We start from the raw sequence: 872 nt of genomic DNA, 5'->3' as shown, positions 1-872 counted from the left end.
ATCACGTGTGCAAGCAGCCCCGCTCCGCCCCGCTCAACCCTCAAACAGGGCTATATGGGGTCAGTTCACGTATGGGAGGGGAGCGCCGCGCGGGCTGCCAGGAGGGAGCGGGGGCGGGGGTTGCCCAATCGGGAGGGTGCCACATCAGGGGGCAACACATGCGCAGTTGCGCGCAAAAGAGGAGCTGACCCTCTTGCCCCTCCACTAATGTGGCAATGCAAGCTCCCACGCCGTCTCCGGCTTGCCCCCTTTCAAAGCAAGCGCACTCGTGTGCACAAGTGGAAACATGCCGAGGCATGCATGATCAGCTGGAGCATGCTTCGACCCATCCCTCGAGAGGGGACGGAAACGAGCTTGCGGTGTTCAAGGACACCAGATGCAGGCTGCAATGAGCTAGCAGGCGTGGAGGGGGCGAGCCACAAACCTGGCACAGCGCTGGTATCCCATGCGGTTGGACTGATGAGCGTGCATTACAGGCAGAACCCATGGTTGCACAACCATGCAGCGAGGAGGGAGACCAGGGGAGGGGCTGGCAAAGCAGCAGCCTCAGCTCTGCTTGCAGGTGGAGGATGAGTGCTCCGCCTGCGCCTCGTCGCTATGCTCCCCCTCCTCCCCCTCTGCCGCCTGCGCAGGCGCCGCCTCTGCCACGAGCGCGCCCGCTGCCGCCGCCGACGCCTGCCCACTCGCGGGCCGCCGCCGGGTCCTTGCCTGCCGCCTGGCTGCCGCCTGCCGGCGCCGCGTCCTCGCCAGCCGCGCCTGCTGCGGCCGCCTCCTGCTGCTGGGGCGTATCCTCCACTTGGTCTGGGCTGATGGGGTGGCTCTGCACCCCCTCGCCCGACCCATCCACAGCCTCAGACAGGCTGCTGCCCCGC

General features: G+C 67.3%; 1 protein-coding gene across 1 annotated transcript in view; it reads right to left on the bottom strand.

Moving 5' to 3' along the window:
• Positions 1-546: 546 nt before the first annotated feature.
• Positions 547-872, bottom strand: part of CHLNCDRAFT_133932 (hypothetical protein) — a gene marked incomplete at both ends in the record, with an annotated part of 7629 nt that continues 7303 nt past the window's right edge. The window contains one exon of the mRNA XM_005847557.1: positions 547-801. Coding sequence (XP_005847619.1) covers positions 547-801 — 255 coding nt within the window. The remainder of the gene's footprint in view (positions 802-872) is intronic.

Source organism: Chlorella variabilis (genome assembly GCF_000147415.1).
Source record: "Chlorella variabilis unplaced genomic scaffold CHLNCscaffold_10, whole genome shotgun sequence".
NCBI lineage: Eukaryota > Viridiplantae > Chlorophyta > Trebouxiophyceae > Chlorellales > Chlorellaceae > Chlorella > Chlorella variabilis.
This window is presented reverse-complemented; position numbering and strand designations above follow the sequence as displayed.